Here is a 19638-nt window from a genome sequence, read left to right as displayed (position 1 = left end):
TCGTAACAGGGATTACATGAGGTAAGCAGTGCCAGCAGCAAAGTAACTGCTCGCTATCTTAAGATACGAAGCAATTTTTGTTACTGGAGTGCTGCTGTCCTGCCAAACTTACTGAATGCAATCTGTACGCAAGGATGTGGAATTGTGACCGCCACGGCCACAATTCCACATCCTTGAGCTTAGCAGTTGAGCACCCTGACCGCTGGGCTACTGTGGCAGGGATAAAAAAATTATATTATATAAAGAGTTACTGTTATTAAATATTCAGGTTTGTAAAAGCTCTTTCATAAAATGACAATTTCCTATTCATCGTTATAAGCTCTCTTTGAACATGGAATTTCATCCAGCTAGCAGCAGCTATCTGTCAGAAAAGAAACAGGTCTGTGGAGGCGAGACTTCGGCTGCATTCTCAAGCTATACCGAACTATACATTGCATGCACAAAGCAAAACATATTACATATTGTGGCGAGAAACGTTTCGAGCCTAGAACTCATCTCAAAGATCATTTCACTTTAGTATTGCCAATCAGGTGACTTAAAAAAAACCAACTTACTGATAAAGTTAGCTGCAGTATTTTCAATGCAGTTTTAAAAATGACCAATGATGGTAACTCTGAGTCATGCAGCATGAGCAATGTTCTCACAAAAAATTACAAAAGACAGCATGAAACCTGAATAGAGAAAAGAACCCACAGGATGCTTTATCAATTCTTATTTAATGCGTATGTTGCAAGGAATGAAAAGGCTAGTTTTGTGTAGCCCTCAGACATGCCACTATTTGTTTCGTTTCCGTAAATACTTTCCCACCTAAATAGTATGTACACTACCGCTTACAAAAGAGGATTTGTTGTGGCTATTTCCCCTAGTGGTCGTAGCAGTTTTTCTGGCTCTGCGACAGCGATTTCGAATTACCCTGGTTGACTGGGTAAATTTTTCTGATCATTCGGAGCATTTCCTTTTGCAGCAGAGCGCTCTAGCTCGATCTGCTAACCAGAATCGGATTTCACTCAAACTGTTAGTCGGTGATGTTGTCACTTCCAGAGGCTGCAGGGTTTTTTTCGGCGGGTTTTAGTGGCTTCAGAAATATCGGAGGAAGGCATTGGGTATCGGTGCTTTTTTTTTTTTCACCTGCTTATATCAAAATGTGTCTACCAAATAACATCTACAGCGTTAACAGCGCACAAATGCAAGTTGCAGGATGCCGCGTCCCTGCCTATTTCACGATTTCCGCCCATTCTGGTGGCAGAACGCAACCTCAAATTTCAAAACCACTTCAGAATTACTTCCGCCACGCTCCCTGCATTCCTCCGCAAAATATACTCACGGTCAATTTTTTTGCAGGAATGTTCAAAATTTCGTACAATGTGCCTTTATTAATGGAAACAGTATGTCAAAATGCCACGACATATCAAGTAAACAGGCAAAGAATTGTGAAAAAAGTTTATATTTCGAAGTGTGTTACCTTTAAAAAATTTAAAAGAGTATAGACACATACATTTTCTGTTCTGATATTTTTGCTTTATTCAACCCTCCGTGGTCCAAAACAAAAGGACTGCAAACCGAAAAGCCCCAGCACAGCTCAGTTAATTATCGGGGCATTTATTAGGATCATTTTTGGTTTTGATCTCTCTGAGCACGGGCACATGATGACGTCAAAAATGCAGGAGCGCCACATGAACGCCCCCTACTAGCAAGTTGGTGATGACGTGGACACGGAATATAACGATGCACACGGGTAGCATTTGTCATCTGTTTGCGATCGCATGTGCAAGAAGACAGCGGCATCGAGCGGCGCTTCAGACATTGTTATTTTGCCCGATGACGCGGAAGTTGCCGACATTGCCAGGCGCCTTGATTTCGACACACTCACCAACGATTCAAGCGACGAAGCAGCAGTGACAAAGCTTGATCGGTTGTCACGTGGGAATGTTAGCTGGTAAGACATGTTGAGCAAAAGAAGATGCTGCTTTCTCAGCCCTGTTTGCCAGTGGTGTTAGCTAAGCCAGTGTCCAAAAAAGTGCTTTAGCAGAGAGTTAGAGCACAGCACGATCCGCCCGCGATCAGCCACCATTACCAGCTACACCACGCAAGTCCTGTGCTCACACGCTGACTGGTCCCGACGCGGTAGGCCAGCGTGCCGCCGTCCAAGCAAGTGGTGCCATCTGGTGGCGTCAATGCGATCTCCGCTGTCATTTATCGCGGATAGCTATTATTCGCATACATAACAACCCCTTCTAGAAGACTTTCAATGACGAATAAATTGGACAGGACTGTTTAGCCAATACTGGGAAGCTGCAGAAATGATTACATTCAATGGAGGCAAAACGAAGTGGCGACCATGTGCTGTGCGATGTCAGTGCACGTTAAAGATCCTCAGATGATCGAAACTACTCTGGAGCCCTCCACTATGACACCCATTTCTCTCTTTCTGCTTTCAATCCCATCTTCCTCCCTTCCCTTATGGCACGGTTCAGGTGTCCACAGAACAAGTGAGACAGATACCGGGTCTTTCCTTTCCTGTGAACCAATTATTATTATTATTATTATTACTAGTGAGCTTTTTTTCCCCCAGTCACTTTAATTGCTGCTTCTTCCCGGTGTGACACGCCTGGCATCTGCTAGCTCCACTACTGAATGTATCGCGCAAATCAGAATATATTTTAGTGAGAGATGTGCTGCCCAGTAAAGCGGTGCGGAAGTCCAGCGCTTTTTACGGTGTTAGCATAAAGCCCCTTGACACGCTAGCCCGTTATGAAGTGCCGTCTGCGGCTGCTTCGATGCGAAACCGGCTAGGCCTAGCGACGCCTAGGGCAGACGGGACGAAGTGCAGTTCGACTCCCGATGTGTCCGTGGGAGACACCGTTGCTGAAAGCTCCGCATTTGTGCAGGCACGCAATTGGCGTCTGAGTATAAGTCAGTCACCATGTGCACCAGGTTCCAGTAGGACGAGTCCGACGTAAAATGAAACGAGAAGAAACGAGGAAACTCCAAATTTTGCTTCCCCTTAGAGCCCGATATATATGTGTGTATATGCGCGAGCACAAAGCATACCTAAGCTTTGCGTTCGTAAAACACGTCGACCACAGAATCGACACCAGGTGAACTAAATGTAACATGCACCAACGCAGACAGCATGAAAGGTGATCAAGTCAATCGAACAGAAGCGGAGAACTTTTTAAGGGTGCCAATCTACACAGATATGGCGAGCTACCCCATGTCGTCACTTATTTTTGCTCTGATGACTTTATGTCATAGTTGTTTGACGACGTCATGTTACTTACATATGTACACGTTTTCGTCACAGAGATGTCACTACCAATAGATTTTAAAAAATGTGGTTTTTGCCCGGCTTATAATTAAAATCAGATTAAAATATCTTCGCGGCAATGTAAGAGGTTGGGATTGCTTGGGGAGCATTTGTATATAATGACGAAGATGATCGCATTCGTTCTGGCACTTCAAAAATTGGTGTCTATACTCCATTAAGAAAATGTGATGTTACTACTCGCAGAAAAACATTTCTTCAGAAATACGAGCACAGAGAAACTGCATCATTTACTATTTTGCAAAATATTAATTGCTGCCTTTGCTACACAGCATAAAGGACACATTATCTGATAAGAGAAAGACACAAAATTCACCTCAAACAAGGAAATCACTTTGAGGTGCAGCCCACTCTCAGAAAAAAACTGCAAGCTCACTGTGTACAGAATTGCGAACATAATGTGTCAAAGCGGTAAGAAAGAGAATACCACCACTGAACTAATATACAGGTTACAAATTTGCAATATAATATGGTCAAAGTGAAATAGTACGCACAGATGCCTGGCTCATGCCGCAAAGTTCATTGTATGCTTGCTGAGGAAACAAATTTGTGCAAAGCTATTGCGTCTTATCAGACTGCCAACAAGCATTCCTGAAAAAGGGCACTTGCCTCCCAAGTATTCCGCCTCTTCAGTGCTGGACACAGACAGGGGCCGCGTGTCAAGGTGAAACGCACTCCCAGATGCTGTCGGTGCACTGGCCGCATCAACGGTCGAACAGGTAATTTCCGCCATACCCTCAGAATGCACCAGCACCGCCTCAGCGGTGCTCACTTCCTCATCACTGTTGACCACAAGCTCACTCACGAGTGGTCCAGCCTCATTGCCATCAACTCCATCATCATCGTCTTCATTGAAATTAGGGCAAGACACTGCCGACGTCACTTCATTGCCTGCTGCAGATGACAGGCCATTGCTGTTCTCTGCAGATGTAACTTCCTCGCGCTGAGCAGCCAATGACGAAGATGCCCCGGGCAGTTGTGCTGCGACTGCCGAGCTCACTTCCGCAGGTCCTTCCTGCTGCGACGACTCAACTGCAGCGCTGCTGTGGCGCTGTTCACTGCTTCCCTCCCCAATCAAGTTGTTGGCCAAGAGCAGCTCCTGGGCATCCGGTGTTGGCGAAGAGACCACGGCTATTTCCAGCTCGGCTGAGGTGACATTGGAGCTGCTGCTACCACCGGCAGCTCCACCTTCGCCGAAGCAGGAAGGCAGCTGAAAATGTCCCGCTACAGAACTGCCCTCATTGGTCTGGTCGGGAGAGTTCTGCTCGGGGACGGATGGCATTGAACTTGCTGTTGGGAGCCGGTGTTCCCCGAAAACGGCAGAGGAGGTCGAAGGCATGGGCACAACCAGGCACGGGGAGGCAGACACTGACGTTGAGCTGCTCACGTCACAAGCACGCTTCGCCTTGTGCAGGTCCCTTCGGCCATGGTCATTGGACGAGGAACTGATGATGGCCGACTGCTCTTCATTTGGGTTGCGACGATAGACCACTGCGGCAGAAGAGGAACTCGATATGGAGTCCTGGAGGTCTGTAGGTCCCACAGAATCGTCCTCGTTGAGTGCACCGCCTTCGTTTGGGCTGCCTTGGGAGCTGTCGTTAGTGCTGTCGTCGGAGTTCCCCTCAGAGTTCCCCAGTACGTTATCGACGGAGTTTTCTGCCGAATCCCCGGCTGAATTTTCTGTCGAGCTCAGGCTTGGCACCCTATTGGAAGTCACACTTGGCTGCTGCTTGTTTACATCCCTGCTGCCCAAAACATCACTCAGATCAGCATTTGAGTTTTCACTCAGGCCTTCTATCGCAGCGGCATCAAATGACTCTCTCGGAAGTTCATTAGATGTTGACGGTGGTGCTGCACAAGCACTGGCACGTGGTGCTGGTGGAACGCTCATCTCGGACTGCCGAGGTGGACCGTTGAGTTGTGGCTCACTAGCCAGACTTACAGTAGGAGGCAACGTCTTTACACTGTGCTTCCACGCAGAGCCTGCAGTGAACACGTTACTAGGACCGGGGACGGCTAGATCGGAATCATCTGTCCGCCTGGGCAGCCTGCTCACTTCTACAGATCCCGAGGGGACGATATTGATAGGTTGGACTACAGCCATAACTGATGAACTGGCGGCTTTTGAATCTTGTGCTGTTACGGTCGCTTTAGTTTTGCTAGAAGAAGCTGGAGTGCCAACAGTGCCCGATACCTGCAGAGATGAGCCACGAGAGTTGAACACAAAGACCAGCCAAGAGAAGTGAACAAGCCACGATGTATTGCTGCACATTACATTTGATGTCATTTGTTATGGATAGATTCAAGTAATCTGTCAATGCAAAAGAGCATAGTAGTAAGCCACCATGGTACCGTGCAAATTGTGACAACCTTAACCACTGCACGGCACTCAGTTGCTTGCTCATAACTCAACATTTAATATTTCCCTGCCCATGCCTATTCCGTTCAATAGCCTGCTATTGATGACTTCAAAGCCATATTTTCACACTTTCCAAGCGCTCTTGGACAACTAGAGCTATTGGGTGGGTAACAGAGGAGCTATGCTCAGAGGTTTTATTTTCTGTTTCGTTTTTGTGCCGCACAGTGCGACCTGAAATCCCTCGCCGAAGTCAGTCTTATCACAACACCACTAAATTTGAAAGCAGTTAATTTGGAGTTATTTTCCTCATTTTGACCAGGATGGTGCAGCTTCTCTGGTTTAGTGCAGTTCGAAGTATTTGGCACAAGGATAGTATCACTGATTGTGGTATTGCTAAATGCCCATTCTCTCTGAACTTGTTTAGAAATAAAAGGCCATGTTTGCTACGCTTTTTCACAGTGACTTGCTCTCAGTAGTAACCACACGCATGTCATTGTTGGAAGGGCGGTTCTTTTCTTTTTCATCATATGCGTAACACATGCAGCAAAACTGTCACAAAAATCAAGGGAGCACGAAGAAAACTTAAATGCCTTAGAAACAGACGGCAAGACGAACAAGAAATGATGGCATACCGTCAGTCCTAGCCTTTCGGCGACTCCACTCGCCACAATGCCGTTGCTGGCACCAGGAACATCTCTCCCATCGTCACCTGGAAGGATAGCAATAAACAAATTCTTTTCACTTTTCCCCATTTTTAATTGCCTCTCCTTCACCATTTGTCATTTTCTTAGTTAGAAAAAAACAGATAGCAAAGAATAGGTTTCTTAGATTACAAAATAGAACAGGGACAGAGAAAATAGGACCCTGTTGACAACCTACGTTCAACCAGTTCCAGTCGGAAGATGTGCTCGTACCTCTGTCTGACATAACGCAACTGTTTCTGGTTCAGGCACAGGAAGCTATTAATGCATTGTTTGCTCCTGAATAGTACTATACAGATCTTTCAACTTTAGGAACAACTCACCATTGGCCTTGCCAGGCCGTTTCCTGTCTGGACTGCGAGGCTGGACTGAACCAACTCCAGGCGGTAACCTATCCCCACCATCTCCACCTTTTAGTCTGGTTGGTTGCCTGGTTGCCAGAGAGGTGCCTGAGAAAAGGAATATCGTAAAAACCCGAAATATAATACGAACACACATATAATACGAGGTGTAATTTCAGGACAACAAAAAACGGGAAAAAAATGTTTTCATCCGTGTAAAATGCGAGCAAGGAAAGGTCTGCGAAAGTATTTATTTGCTCTACATTTCGCAGTTGCCCCACAAATTGTACGTGCTCCGCGCTTTGACATCCAACACAGCCCTGCACCAGGCATCGAACACTGCCACAAACCTTCATGGCCTGTTGTTGGTTCGCTCCTCCTTCTAGCGCCAACATACTATGTCGGAAAATTTCATGCACCATGAAGGGAAGAGTAGCTTACATCCGTCCCGGCAAACACCTGCCCCCATTTAGCACTGCGCACAGGCATGCGGCATGTGCACCCAGGAAGTGCTCTTAGATTCGGAATCGTCTTGTACGTGTATTGTCTGCCGAGAGTCCCTTGCTAGAGACATCTTTCTGTAGAAACTCTTTTTTTGGTACCTCTAAACACGCTCGGTACCCCGCATTTCTTGAAAGCGCACCTGGCGTGCTTCTTGGGAATGCTGGTCAAGTCTCCGCAATTTAGCTGCAGGGCGTGGCCAGCATGGCTGGAAAGGCGCGTGCGAAACCCGTGCAATGTGCCGAGCGTTCCGCGGGTACCGCGGTCGCGAGGATCGCGGGGTCAGTGTGGCGAAACCGAAACCATCGAAACTGTCGGCTGACGCCATCGCTAGATAGCGCTGCCTCTCGCTGGAAGCCTGATGCTGATAGCTCTGAACAATAATGAGGCTGGAACTGCAAATTTAGGCTGAAATTTCTTCAGATTCGCATATAATGAGAGGTGGAAATCTGACATGATAAAAAATTTGCTGGAGGCACTTGCAACTTTTTTAAGTGCTTTGAGGTTCTTTCCTGTGATTTCTTGCACTTATCTGCTGCGTTTTCACTCATTTCCTTCTTCTCCTTCTCTTTTCTTTCTTTTTTTTGCTCCTTTTTCTCTTTTCTTTTAGTTTCTACTTTTTTCTCTTTTCGTTGTTTCCTCTTTTCTTTGCTGTTTTTCTCTTTTACTACTGTTTTCCTCTTTTACTCTTGACTGACTGTTTTTGGTGTTGTAATACAATGACAAGGCCCGACATTAAAGTTTGCAACGTTTTTGCACATTTTCTTGCACAATTTGGACGTCCATGGCTGTTTTGACATCTGCACACTATATAGACGTCCTTGGCTGTTTGACGTCGTGTCGACTATTTTTTAGGTCTAATTAATAATATTCTACAACTGGAAAAATTAAAACAGAAAGCCAATAAAAACCAAATCCAAATTTAAAGAATTCTTGGGGGCACTTTGGTACCCTAAAGTGCGCTGAAGTGAAAGCCTTTGATTGAAATGCTGCGGATTCCTGCTTTACTTCATCTTCTGTAAGCTGTGTGGTGCGGCGTTCGAGGCAGCGCCAAATGAATGGTGCAGCAAGGACATCTAGCATGCACGCCCAGCGGGGTCAGCTTAGTAAATGCGTGAATAGCCTGGTGAAGCCAGTAGTCATGACCGGACGTTGCGTCATGACCCGCAGTTATGACCGATGATGTCACCAGGTGATAATGTCACAATCTCGCCTTAACGCACGGAATCTCACAAACAAGTGTGACACTTCTCGCGGATGCACACACGGACAGACACTCATGAGCCTTAAAAATTAAAGTACATAGTCCAAATCCAAGAGAAGGCACACTGGCTGAAGGAACGAACACAACTGACGGCTGCAGTTTCAACAACTGGTATGCCGTAGCTCACTCTGTAGTCAATGCAGCAGGTGCTAATGAAGTGTAAAATCTCTAGTTTTGTTACGTCTTCATCCAAAGCAGAAATTGAAACTTAAAGAAATGAACAGAATAAAGCAAAAATATATGAATTTCATGTGGCAGTAATTCTGTTATTTCTAAATTTTTGGCCGGTTATTCGATAATTCAAGCTTAGGATAATCCACACTTCCTTTCAGGTGCTCTGAAGTTCAAATTAATGTTTTTTTTATATTGCAGCGGTTACGAGGTAAATTATATTTGTGTGCCATGGTTTGAGCACTTCATGGAAGTATAATGCACGATAGTGAAATGACCAAGGGGGAGTACATTCACATAAAAAAGGTAGCATATACTGAGCTCCAATGCCAAAGAGAAATCGAAGCAGGAACGAAAAGACATTTCTAAAAGCAGTCTTCCATATGATTACACTCACTGAGCAAGTCCATATGTGCTGCCGGCTCATTTTCGGCTGAAAGCTGTCCATTCTGGGAAGAACTTTGAGCATCCTTGTTCTCAGCGGCAGGTGACCTTGGTGCGACCTACAACCAAGGTAACAAGAAGGACGGATACTATCATGCGAAGTGGCATGTAGCAAAGTGAAACACCGCACACATCAAGAGAAAGTGAGCAGGACAGTGATCAGAACAAGACAGAACAAAGACACGAGAGGACATTTTTAGGACACCGAAAGCACACCGCTGCTGCTCCCTCTACGTACAGCACGACTACTGATAACAAAGTTAACGACGTGTGAGGAGCACATAGTACTCAAGGCTGCGGTCGCAGCTCTTACGGTTGTATCAACCGTGTAATGCAATGTCGTCAATTTTGCCCCTGTTAAATCGAAAATTCGGACGATGCGAATTAGGAGTGCGGTCTCAGCCGATGTCCTGTACGTCTACGGCATCGGACGCTGGTTAATTCGGACATGGGCAGGCTCACATTGATTAATTCAGATGAGCGTCACATCGCAGTACGACCAGCGAATTCAGCAATCAATCAATTAGACTTCCCCAAATCTTAATTGCATCTCGGACGTGCGTGCTAATGCAGGTGTGACAACGATCTAAATCCGCCACTGCTGAAATATAACTCAGCAGCATAGTTTCGGTTTTGCTTCTCTTCAATCCATATCATCCCACTGTCGCCACTGGGAGCACGTTGTGGACACTGCCTTGTGTGTCATTAAATTTTTAGTTTTATTTTTGAGGCTATAGCTTCACTACGTGAGGAAAAGCAAGGTCACAGTGTGCTTCCGATGACCTTCGAACAGTTTCAAGGTCAAATTTGAAATTAATTGGTTCATAGGAAGCGAAAGGCGCAGCATTTGTCGGGCTTTTTTTCTGTAGGCACCTGAACCACGCCATCAGGAAAGGCTGGAAGGTGGGACTGAAAATGGAAAGAGGAGCCATAGTGGAAGGCCCCAGAGTAATTTCTACCATCCGGGCATCTTTGAAAAGCACTGACAACGCACAGCACACGGACGCCTCTTCGTTTCTCATCCAACGAAATGCAGCTGCCAGCGGTCGGGATCAAACACTTAAGCCACAACTACTTTGTTCCCACCAAAGGTTAAGGTCAGCACACGGATACCTCTTCCTTTCACGTCCATCGAAATGCAGCTACCAGCGGTTGGGATCAAACACTTAAGCCACAACCACTTTGTTCCCACCAAAGGTTAAGGTCAGCACACGGATACCTCTTCCTTTCACGTCCATCGAAATGCAGCTACCAGCGGTTGGGATCAAACACTTAAGCCACAACCACTTTGTTCCCACCAAAGGTTAAGGTCAAAGGTCAATTGACGTGGAAAGTAGCTCAACACGTGAGCAGTTGTGTGGCAAGACACATGGTCACTGATGTCAATTCTGGTATATATATATATATATATATATAGAGAGAGAGAGAGAGACACACCACACGGCTCAGCTGCAGACACACCATGGACGAAGAGCAACTGAGCAGCCATGCTTGTTACGATCGTTGGTTGGCTGCATCTGATGATCTGAAGAAGACTGCGTTGCGAGCTAAAAGTGCGCGGTGGAAAGAGTGGCGGATGAATGTGAGGAGTGTCTTGCGAAATGCCGCCATGACTGCAAGGAGTGAACGACGAGCAGCACAGATGACCACCGTTGCTACTGTGTCCCCATGCTTCAGCTATCGCTTCACACAAGTTTAACCGAAGTTAAACCACAGTCAATTTTTGTATGCCGTCACACCATTCTAACACCTGCGCATATTTCTCTCTCGTGCTTCATCCACACTCTGAGTATGCTCTTCAGCTGTCGCTTTACACAGGTTTAACAGCCAATTTTTGGATGGCATCACACTAATCTAATGCCTGCGCATATTTCTCTCTCATGCTTCCTCCCCTCTTTGAGTATGCTCTTCAGCTATCACTTTGCACAGGTTTAACCACTGCCAATTTTTTTATGGTATCAAACCAATCCTGCGCATATTTCTCTCTCATGCTTCCTCCCCTCTATGAGATGCTTTTCAGCTATCACTATGCACAGGTTTAACCACAGCCAATTTTTTTGATGGCATCACACCAATCTATTGCCTGTGCATATTTCTCTCTCATGCTTCCTCCCCTCTTTGAGTATGCTCTTCAGCTATCACTTTGCACAGGTTTAACCACTGCCAATTTTTTTATGGCATCACACCAATCTAATGCCTGGGCATATTTCTCTCTCATGCTTCCTCCCCTCTTTGAGATGCTCTTCAGCTATCACTATGCACAGATTTAACCACAGCCAATTTTTTTGATGGCATCACACCAATCTAATGCCTGCGCATATTTCTCTCTCATGCTTCCTCCCCTCTTTGAGTATGCTCTTCAGCTATCACTTTGCACAGGTTTAACCATTGCCAATTTTTTTATGGCATCACACCAATCTAATGCCTGTGCATATTTCTCTCTCATGCTTCCTCCCCTCTTTGAGTATGCTCTTCAGCTATCACTTTGCACAGGTTTAAGCACTGCCGATTTTTTTATGGCATCACACCAATCTAATGCCTGCGCATATTTCTCTCTCATGCTTTCTCCCCTCTATGAGATGCTCTTCAGCTATCACTATGCACAGGTTTAACCACAGCCAATTTTTTTGATGGCATCACACCAATCTAAAGCCTGCGCATATTTCTCTCTCATGCTTCCTCCCCTCTTTGAGTATGCTCTTCAGCTATCACTTCGCACAAGTTTAACCGCAGCCAATTTTTAGATGGCATCACACCAATCTAATGCCTGCGCATATTTCTCTCTCATGCTTCCGCCACTCTGAGTATGCTGAACAGAGATGCTTTGAGGAATCTTCACCACTCGAACTGTGAGGTGAAGCATCCCAAAATGCAACGGAGCTGTTTCTGAAGAGGCACCTGTGCTACTGCGTCGCACTGCAAAAAGGGCCATGGAGACAGTCACAACACTGAAGCAATTGTTCGACATTCCTGACAGTGTGCTCAAAGCAAAGGAGTTCATGAAACTAGAAATATGGTTGCTGTCAGTCAGCTTCCATGGCAGATGTACAGGCAATAATACTATGATAGAAGTATGAAATTACTGTGATGCAAGTGGTTTCGGCAGTACTTTAGGGCCATTCGGTGATTTGAGCCTCCAGATAATTTGAACATTTTTCCTGGCTCCTCAAAGGCCGAATTAACGACATTTTACTGTGGTCATGCAGAAGAGTGTTCGAAATATCGGAAGCTCTGCAGACTATACACAGTGCACTGCTGCCAGAGAATTTACACATTCATGTCATCCCGAGACTTGTATCAACCTGGTTCATCTCACCAGTTCTAGTGCGATGAACATTTCAATGGTTTGGCCATTAGAGGCTCCCACGAGCTCATGTTTCTGCTGTCTCACATAAAAAGAAAAAAAAAGTATACAAACGGATACAACGAGCCCCACACATACAAAGCTGGTCATCCCACACTGAAAATGTCATTTCATAACACCATGCATCAGTTTCGTAGCCATTCAAAGTGGGAAAACTGTAATCACATGTAATCAACTCTTTTAGGCAACGCACAAAATGCGCAGCAATCTTTTCACACTGTTCTTTGTCTTTACGGGCGCTTTATCACCCGTAAAATATCAACCATCTTTTTCTAAATTCTCTCAATGATTCCGTCTCTGCATCATTGACAGCAGCGACAGACTTACAAATGTATCATTAAGGGGGAAGATGATGTGAAAGCCTTACAGCTGCTTTGCTTCAGATATTATTTATTGATTTATAGATACTGCAATCATAACACGATTTTAGGAAGGTGGTACAGGCGAGATTGAAAGGAATGGCATGTACAGAAGAATGCACTTAGCACTGGTTATACAATAGAAAGCAAAATACACAAGGTACAGCTGGGTTCAACAACAACAAATAAGTATGCATAAAGCACTATATAAAATAAAAAAGAAACGAAGTGCTGACGTCGTCACACATAAGGTTTTAGCAAACAAGCAGAATAGCAGATTATACAAGGAATACCATTATTATAAACTGGATAAAAATGCAGTTAATCTTTGCGTAGAAACGACGTCGTTAATAAGCTATTTCAGACCGCTATTGTGAGGGGGAAGAATAAATACTTGAAAGTGTCGTTATATGCTAGGAGAACGGGGTTGACTGTGCTTTTGGCGAGCAGTGTCTTCAGAAGAGAAAAATGTGATTTTAGTTATGTCAGTCTTACAATAGCCATTAATTAATTGACATATAAACTTTGTGAACTTTGTTCCCGGGAAACTCTATAAGCAGCATTTGTTTTACCAATGTGAATCAAACTCATCTTCCGCCGTCATTGCTTGACACTGTTTGACCAAGACCAAGTTTAGTTGACGAGTGTTTAATGTGCAAACACTACAGTCCTGCTCAACACTCTAATCACAATGAAAAAAACAGAAAAAAAAAAAAGAGTGACAAAGGTGTGCTTGCAAGTTCACTCTTAGAAACTGTCCTATCCAAGCCACGTCTGAACAAAGCAGCTTGTTCCCCCCAGAAGGAGGGCAATGCTGTTAGTGGGAATGTTGTAAGCATCCAGCAGGAAACCTCAGGTATCACTTCCGGTGTACACCCCACCTCCCCCCCTCGCATAATGACAAAACTCTGCCACTGCCTCACCTCGAGCAGAGGGCTGGGCTGGGTGACCAGCTCCACTTCATGAAAGACAATGTGGTTCTGCAGCAGACATGGCGACTCCTCCACCACAACACCCTGTGTCTCCACTGCACTTTCTTCTTCACTCCCCACCACTGCAATATCATAGGGAAGGGAGGATAAAATGCAAACATCGCACCTTCTCATTCTTGGCAGCTGTCAATCCTACCTGCTATCCATGCCACCTTCCAAGTACCACCTGCTAGAGGCATGCTCATGGTTTTATTGTGAAAGCAACAGTACGACAGCCAAAGTGAGACCTCGGGTGGCCGCAGCTACACCGTGAAGAGGCGTAGCTCCGGTCTCGTCATAAAAATCAGCCTGCCATGACATTTGAATTCACGTTCCCCCACGGGCAGGAGCTGCCAACTCAGGTCGCTCCTTTTATTTGGAAGGGTGACATCAGAATCAGCCTACCAGAATCATTTGCATTCTCGTTACCCGTACGACACGCAGGCACGTCCAATGGCTTGGTTGAAGCGTGACTTTATATGTGGGCTAGTAGCTTACACTCTCGCGTCATACCCTTAAAGGATAAGCTTAAGTGTCCCCAATAATGTAGCAACTTACACTGATAGGGCGTGATAGGGGAATAATGCAGCAGGCAAAAGAAACTTCTGCCGTTGCTTTCGCAATTCAACTAGGGCTAACCAGAGCTAAACTACATCTAATTTTTTTTGCGCAGTGCTCATTACAACACCAATGCTAGATCTTCCGCTGAAAGGAAGCCTTAACGTTGCCCCACTAGCACTGTGCATCAGTCGGTGCAAACTGAGAGCAACCCCTCACTCTTGCCTTCACCATAATCTTGTCCTCCACTTCTCACTTTACATTTCTTCTGCCTTTCCCTCCTCTGCGTTGCCTTCCTAACTCAACAAGCTGCATACGCCTCCTCAGCCTTTCACTCTTGCCCTTCAGTGAGGTGCATTGTTCAGCTCCTGCCATAACCTCCTGCTTTCACGGTACTCACCATCTGGCTTCCTCTTGTGACACCACACTTCTGTTGTGCCTGCCATAAAAGGCAGGGAGGGGGATTTCTATCCCTCCCCTGCCACCTGCTAGCTGTAGCAGGTGGCACTTCGCTCTGCTACGGCCTACCACGGCTGGCAGGTGGCCAGTTATGCCAACAATGTACAATGTAGAAACGGATGCCTAAAAGCTTCACTCTAAAAAGAAAACAACAGGCATTCACTTTGAACAAAAAGTGTACTAGCATGTATGCTCAGAAAAAGACAAGTCCACTTGTTGAAACGTTAGCTTGACCTGCAAACTGAGGCTTACCCCCCTATACCCTTGTTCAGTGGTCTATTCGATACTACAGTGCAGTCCACTTATAATGATGAGAAAACCGGAAAATCCGATCGTTATAACTGATTATCGTTATATCTAGAGAGAAAAAAAAACACACCCACATATTTTCCCTGGCATGTAGGCTTGCCTATGCTAATCATCGTAAAGAGCACTAAACACTTTATCACAGCATACATAAATAGCGATACAATAACTTAGGCATACTTAAAAGCTGGAATTTCGTGCTCACATGAACAGCAGCTGAAGCTTGACAATTGCTGTGAGCATCACTTCCAGTAGCGCGCAAGCTGGTGGCAGTCCTGTTTAAGTGCACGAAACCAATTAGTAACTGGATGAACAGAAGGACATCCCCAGCCTTGATGATCGTTAAAATTGTAAAGTGCGAATGCCCGCATTTTTTCATGAGGTTTCCAACCTTGAAATCCTGCCAGAAATTCCGATGAATCTGCCGTTTCATCTTAAGAGCTATCACGCTGTCCATCAATGTGGTCCCCGCCATTTTCCACGGACGGTGATGACGATACGACCGCAGCCTTTGCGCGGAAACAGGCTGCAATTGCGATGATGATAGTGCTCATCTCTTTCCGTTTTCGCCCCATATGTTGAGCTTTCACGTCATTGTCCTCTTAACATTTTATTCTTTATTAAACATTCAGTAAAATTTTTGTGGTAAACCTCTACCGGGCGGCAATAAACCTATCGTTGTATCCATTGTACAGCTGATAATCGATCGTTATATCTGGTTTATTTTTAAATAGGGCAAATAGGAAAAATGATAAATATCAAGAATTTAATCGTTGTAAGCGATATATTATTGCATCTGGTATCGCTATAAGTGGACTGCAATGCAGCATGTGAGGCCCACGAAAAGCCGAGTGCGCACTCACCCAGGTGTCCCTCGTCCAGCAGCACGGCATTGTCGTCCAAGGGCACGGTGTCGATGGCCACTTCCACCTCTGCAGGAGGCACGGCATCTTCACTGATCACCAGCAGTGGAGGAGCTGGTGGGGGCTGGCCGGCCTCCTCCTGGAGGATGCCTGCCGCCTGCATCAGCTCGGCCAGGATGCTGCTGCCAGCAGCGCCCCCACTACCGGTGGCATCTGACGGCAGCTCCGCTGATGGCTGAAACGACACACGTGAGGTCACTGATCAGTATACTGTGCAAGAAATGAAACTGTGACCCTCGCTCCCCGCCACCCTTCAGCAGTCAGTCTGAAACAGCGTTTAGGGATGAAGTAAAAGTATGAAAGAAGGTGGGGTGCAATGAAGCATCACATCTGTGATAGGATAGACAAGATACAGAGGGGGGTACGGCAGTGTTATGCAGCTGTATTTGTCGAACGTAGTGATTCGACAATGCGCAGAAAGGACTGATGTGGCCTTTTGTGTGGGCCTGATCCTCTGGGGCATGGGAGGAGAATTCTCAGACAAGCACATCAACGCACTGATTACTGGGGGACAAGGCATGCCCCCAGATATCCACGAAAAGTAAACATTCGGTCAAGCTTTGCCTTTTTTTTTTTTTTTTTGCTTTGGTTTATTGTTTTTCCTGTTAGTGAAGCACCACATGTGATCTTTATTTTGTTATCAAACACAGTCATAGTATAGTAATACACGTCAGCATGTGCAAACAAAGGTTTGAAAGTGCTCGAAGAGGCCATTCATTGCGTGCAAAATGCACAAAGTATGCCAGGGAGCGTATGCAGGAAAAGAATCCACAGATTTCTTTCTTTTGGTCAGAAAAAGACTCCGAGAAGCCTGCGCGCCTGCCAGCATCCTCTCCGCGGCAATAAACCTTTCCTTTCATCCACTGTCACTAAATAATAGAAAAAAAGGCACATACCATCTTAACAGAAACACAGACCATGATCTCAGCCTCAGACCGGACGCAATTTCGATCATGACCCGATACGAGTCCGAACTCGCTCGTAACTCAGATCATGGTCTTGACTCATGACTCAAGAGCTGAATCATGAGTGATTGCGCCAACCTATAGTTATGGATGTCTGTAGGCTGTGCAACATGAGCTCATGCTGAAGAACATCAATTGGTCAAAATTAACTAGAGCCATCCACTACAGAGTGTCTCTCATAACTTACACGCAGCTTCAGGAGCTACTTCCTCCAATACCAAACAAAGGCCTAGCATTACACCTTTCAGCCTTGGACAATGGCTTTCCTTAGAGGCAATATTACTGGCATTGCATGTGTACCTGCGTCAGCAGCACTCGGGCTAAAACTGGTTTGAATGATCAGAGCGAGACAAGCGCTGCAAATTTTCAAGGGTCACCTCACCTTCCTTGGATGCTGTAGCGTCTTAATGGTGGTCTCTTTCACAACCCGCACAACTGGCGCAGCGCATGGCTGGGAAGTGGGAAGGGGCGTTTTGACGACCGTCATTGTAGTGCCGGAGGCACCAACGCCACCACCAATGCTGACTTTCGGCCGGTCTTGCCTCTGTAGGAACGTGAACGACTCCTGAAAAAGACAGGTCAATTCACTGACGCCATCTGCCTTGCTTCGTGCAGAACAACAGACAACCTAGAAAGTAGCAGATTAATTTTTTATTACAAAATGGGGCTGGCAGAAAGACAGCGTGGTGTATCTCTGTGCTAGGATTTCGCCGTGGAGAACGGCGCTCAATCAAATCAAATGAAGGGTGTTACAAAATGTGGTCTTGCGTGTCGGTCTGCATGCATAATGGCCCCCACTGGGAAGCTTTTCTCCTTCAACTGAGAGGTGACAGCGCTTGCATGTGGTACTTCTCAAATATATTTCTGAACATTTTCCCAACCATGTCCGCATTTACAATGCGTAGAAAGCTGCACACTTCCACTGCACGCTCCCCACGGCGCTGATGTGCATGCCCAAATGCGTGTGCCTCGCATGCACGCATACTGTGAGCGAGAATTTGTGGCCACACTCGAGAAAATTCTCGAACGGCGCTGTAAAATAAGCTGAGGCTGCGGGCTTGACAGAGGGACTATATTTTGCGAAAGCTGCACACTTCCACTGCACGCTCCCCACGGCACTGATGTGCATGCCCAAATGCGTGTGCCTCGCATGCACGCATACTGTGAGCTAGAATCTGTGGCCACGCTCGAGAAAATTCTCAAACGGCGCTGTAAAATAAGCTGAGGCTGCGGACTTGACAGAGGGACATATTTTGCGAATCCAAATTCAACGAGCGCAATGTGAAGTGAGCGTTTGTAAATGCGAGATAAAGTCCGTCTTCCCGTGCACACAAAATAAACAGCGACAGTTGAAAAAGATGCGATAATTGATATGCTGCATGGACCAGCAAGAGCAGCTGCGCTTGCCTCAAGGTCGAACAAAAATGTAGCATGAAACAAAAATGTTGCATGAAGTCCATGCGAAAGTGGCCGCACACAATCTCCACTCTCATATCACCTCTCCATCATCCGCTAGCTGCCCGAGCGCAGCCCACAAAATGGTCCTGGCAAGTCTGGCTGCCAGTGGACAGCCCGAAACTGGCCAGCGAGAGAAAAATGAGCACATTCTGGCAGCAACCGGAAGTGGCTGGAGTGACCCGAGAAAAAACGAACGGCTGGCTCTGCACTCGAGCGACCTGCAGGCAGCAAGATGTGGATAATTGAAGAGGCCCACTGTAAAAGCCAAAGGAACAGAGTTTTGAAAAGTGTTCACACATTAGAACATTCATGATTGAATTGTGCTTAGGTTATCTTGCACCAAGACATTGGTCACTCATACCCACTGAGAAGCCACTGTTACTTGCAAATGTGCTTGAAAAATTCAGCTCCAGATCTGCTGGTACAAGCTGTGGTTTCCACAGTGCTGCACAGTTTTAATAAGAGAGGCCGCTTTTAACTATCTGACTGGGCTGTAACACATGGGTGATGCATGTTATGCCTTTGTCAGCAGAGTACAGTAGGTACTAGAGGTGTGCGAATGTGAGATTTGTGGAGCTGAAGCAATTGCCAGTAATGAAATTTGAGTGCAAATTGAATTTAATATTTTTAATAGTTTTAATATCATTGCAGGTTATCTTCAAATTGTCTAGAAAATCAGTAGGTAGCTAAATACTTTTCTACAACGCAGCACGATTTAGTAAACTGGAATGGCCCACTGGGCATTAAATGAGGGAGAGGCAGTAGTAGTAATCAATTGGGCTAGATACTTTGTTTACAATGTCTTGCACCTAGTTTTTGTTCAGTTGCACGAAGTCTACTAGAGCGACAGTTCGACTTAATGATTGGGTGACAAAGGAGCTTGTTGAATGCTGTCATAATGCACTTGATGTGACCAAATATGTCCTTACTGTAGGAGTGATGTCAGTGGTTGGTTATCACAGGGGCAAGCCACAGAGCAGTGTTGGTGAAACAGAACAGGATGGCCCGTGAAACGGACACAAAACCAGCAACCTAATTTGCAACTCGGGCGGGACCATTCCTATCACGCTTCCTTTCAAGGCTAAGTTGGAGGCTAAGCTTGTTGAATTCGAGTTGCAGATAGACACCAAGCTCACAAAACTTGCAGAAGCAATGATGACATGCCTCGC

At 45.8% G+C, this 19638-nt stretch overlaps 1 protein-coding gene across 2 annotated transcripts in view; it reads right to left on the bottom strand.

The window, feature by feature from the left end:
- Positions 1–19638, bottom strand: part of LOC146199915 (uncharacterized) — a 105690-nt gene that overhangs the window by 13634 nt on the left and 72418 nt on the right. For both annotated transcript variants that reach the window (XM_084595293.1, XM_084595294.1), the window contains exons 12-18: positions 17394–17576; positions 15987–16221; positions 13753–13883; positions 9060–9165; positions 6709–6834; positions 6317–6393; positions 3935–5519 (exon numbers count right to left, since the gene is read on the bottom strand). In XM_084595293.1, the coding sequence (XP_084451419.1) occupies positions 3935–5519; positions 6317–6393; positions 6709–6834; positions 9060–9165; positions 13753–13883; positions 15987–16221; positions 17394–17576 (2443 nt within the window). The remainder of the gene's footprint in view (positions 1–3934; positions 5520–6316; positions 6394–6708; positions 6835–9059; positions 9166–13752; positions 13884–15986; positions 16222–17393; positions 17577–19638) is intronic.

The sequence above is a fragment of the Amblyomma maculatum genome, chromosome 2 (assembly GCF_055883805.1).
Source record: "Amblyomma maculatum isolate TAMU_Amacu chromosome 2, ASM5588380v1, whole genome shotgun sequence".
NCBI classification, from domain to species: Eukaryota; Metazoa; Arthropoda; class Arachnida; order Ixodida; family Ixodidae; genus Amblyomma; species Amblyomma maculatum.
Note: the sequence above shows the minus strand (reverse complement) of the source record. Positions and strands in the feature narration are given on the sequence as shown.